Here is a 2,356-nt window from a genome sequence, read left to right as displayed (position 1 = left end):
TCAAGCTCCAACTGCATCAGGGTGTTCTTTGTGGAAATCTTCTATTGCTTCCTTGGCATTAACAACATTGTCTACTGGTTCCCAAGAGTTACTTCCTTTGTTGTATCCTTTCCATTTTACCAAGTACCACAGTTTTCTGTTCTTTCCCTGTCCTTTCCATTTGCTGTCCAAGACTTTTTCAACTTTGTACTCCTCTTCACCTTCTTCTGTAATAATAGGTGCTGGTTGAGGAGGGTCACATCCATGGGGATCTGGATGAAATTTAGTGAGCAGATTAACATGGAACACTGGATGTATGTGCATGGTATGAGGTAGTTGCAATTTATATGCATGGGATCCAATTCTTTCTACTACTAGGTAAGGGCCCAATTTCTTATGACTGAGTTTAATGGAGGGTCTATTGGTGGATTTGTTCTGATGACTCAGCCAGACCTTGCCCCCTACTTGGATTTCCTCTTCTTCCCTATGTTTTTGATTGTAGAAATGTTTCATCTTTTCCTGTGACAAGGATAGGGCTGCTTTGACTTTGTCATAACCTTTCTCTAGGAATTCCACATGTTCATCTGCATTGGGAACTACTTCTTCCAATTTCTGGCCAACTGAGAATCTTGGATTGTACCCATAGCGTGTTTGGAACAGAGATTTGTTGGTGGAAGTTTGTTTTAGATTGTTTAGAGCAAACTTAGCTAAAGGTAGCAATGATACCCAATCTGATTGACAATGATTCCTAAACATACAGAGAAAGATTTCAACCTCTCTTTGTATGCATTCTGTTTGTCCATCTGTTTGTAGGTGATAGGCTTTGGGAATGATGGTTTGATATCTAGCCTTTTATATAGGTGACATATAAACTTGGCATCAAAGTTGGGGCCTCTATTGGAGACTGTACCTTTGGGTAGACTGTGTAGTTTCCATATGTATGTCATGAATAGGTTGGCAATGTCAATGGCAGATGCTGTGGATTGTGTAGGGATGAAATTGACTATTTTTGAAACCTATCAATGACTGTAAAGATAGCATCAAATCCTTCCAAGACAGGTAATCCAACTATCATATTGTAGGCTATATTTTCCCAAGGTCTTTCAGGGATTCATAAAGGTTTCAATAGGCCTACAGGTACTTGGTTGGTGGGTTTTGACTGTATGCAGGTTTTGCAGTGGCTAACATAGGAGTTGAAAATCTTTTTCATAGATGGCCAATAGTAGTTCCTTGAAACAAGCTCTAATGTCCTTGCTTGTCCTGGATGTCCTGCAGATAACACATCATGTCTAGATTCCAATATGAGGTTCCTGATGGTTTCATCCTTTGGCACAAATATTTTCCCTTGGAACCATAGTAAGCATTCCTTTAATCCCCAATCTGCAACCTTGTCCTTGTTCTGGAGCTTGTGCAAAATTTCCTGAAGACAACTATCCTTGTAAATTGCTTCACCAATAAGGTCATTGATTTCCTGATTGGGGGTGATTGATGCAATAATAAGTTCTGGTTTTAAGAGAACTTGGTTCTCTACCCCCCCTTTGAGGGGTACTAAGTCATAGCATCTTGAAAGGATATCCACTTTCTTATTCTGTGCTCCAGGCCTATAGATGATTTGGAAATTGTAGTCAACCAAGAAGTTAGCCCATCTGATTTGCTGTTTGTTCATGGATTGCAATGTTGAAAAGTATTCCAAATTCTTGTGATCTGTAAGAACTTGGACTGGTAACTCAGATCCGTCTAGCAAGTGGTGCCATTCTTTAAATGCCCTGATGACTGCAAGTAATTCCTTATCAAAAATGTCATAGTTCTTTTCAGCCAGAGATAGGGATTTTGATAGGTAAGCTACTGGGGCTAGTTTCCCTTCTGAATTATGTTGGGAAAGTATTGCTCCTGTAGCATAATCCAATGTGTTGCACTCCACATAGAATTGTTTTGTAGTGTCTGGTTGTAACAGGAGTGGTGCTGACATCAGACATGTTTTCAGGCCATCAAAAGATTGTTGTTCTGCTAGCTCCCTTTTCCAAGGGCTGTCTTTTTTCAACAAGTTGTATAGGGGTTGCGCCATGTTGCCAAAGTTAGGGATGAATTGTCTGTAACAGTTCACAAAGCCTAAGAATTCTTGGATGTTCTTGACTGTTGTATGCCAACTGTAAGGTTGGGTACTTGCTAGTGGGTTGGCACTTGTGGCTGTACTACTACAGATACTGCTTATATAATCTAATCTGGAGGCTATACTACTGGCGCTTAAGGCATCCTACTACTAACTACTGTCAACAATGGGGGCCTTAGGCCTGGGAGGTGTGATGAGTTAAGTAAGGGGTAGCAATGATACTACTGGCAGCCAGACTACTTAGCTGGCTTCTGATGTCCTCCTCAA

At 40.7% G+C, this 2,356-nt stretch overlaps 1 protein-coding gene across 1 annotated transcript; it reads right to left on the bottom strand.

Annotated features, from left to right (window-relative positions):
* On the bottom strand, window positions 1–2,044 carry RhiXN_03593 (Retrotransposable element Tf2 protein; the record flags this gene model as incomplete). Its single annotated transcript, XM_043323410.1, has 3 exons — window positions 1–681; window positions 738–995; window positions 1,115–2,044. 3 exons carry the CDS (start codon window positions 2,042–2,044, stop codon window positions 1–3), a joined length of 1,869 nt encoding a protein of 622 aa, XP_043175829.1.
* Between the last annotated feature and the right edge of the window lie 312 nt (window positions 2,045–2,356).

This window comes from Rhizoctonia solani, chromosome 1 (genome assembly GCF_016906535.1).
Source record: "Rhizoctonia solani chromosome 1, complete sequence".
NCBI lineage: Eukaryota > Fungi > Basidiomycota > Agaricomycetes > Cantharellales > Ceratobasidiaceae > Rhizoctonia > Rhizoctonia solani.
This window is presented reverse-complemented; position numbering and strand designations above follow the sequence as displayed.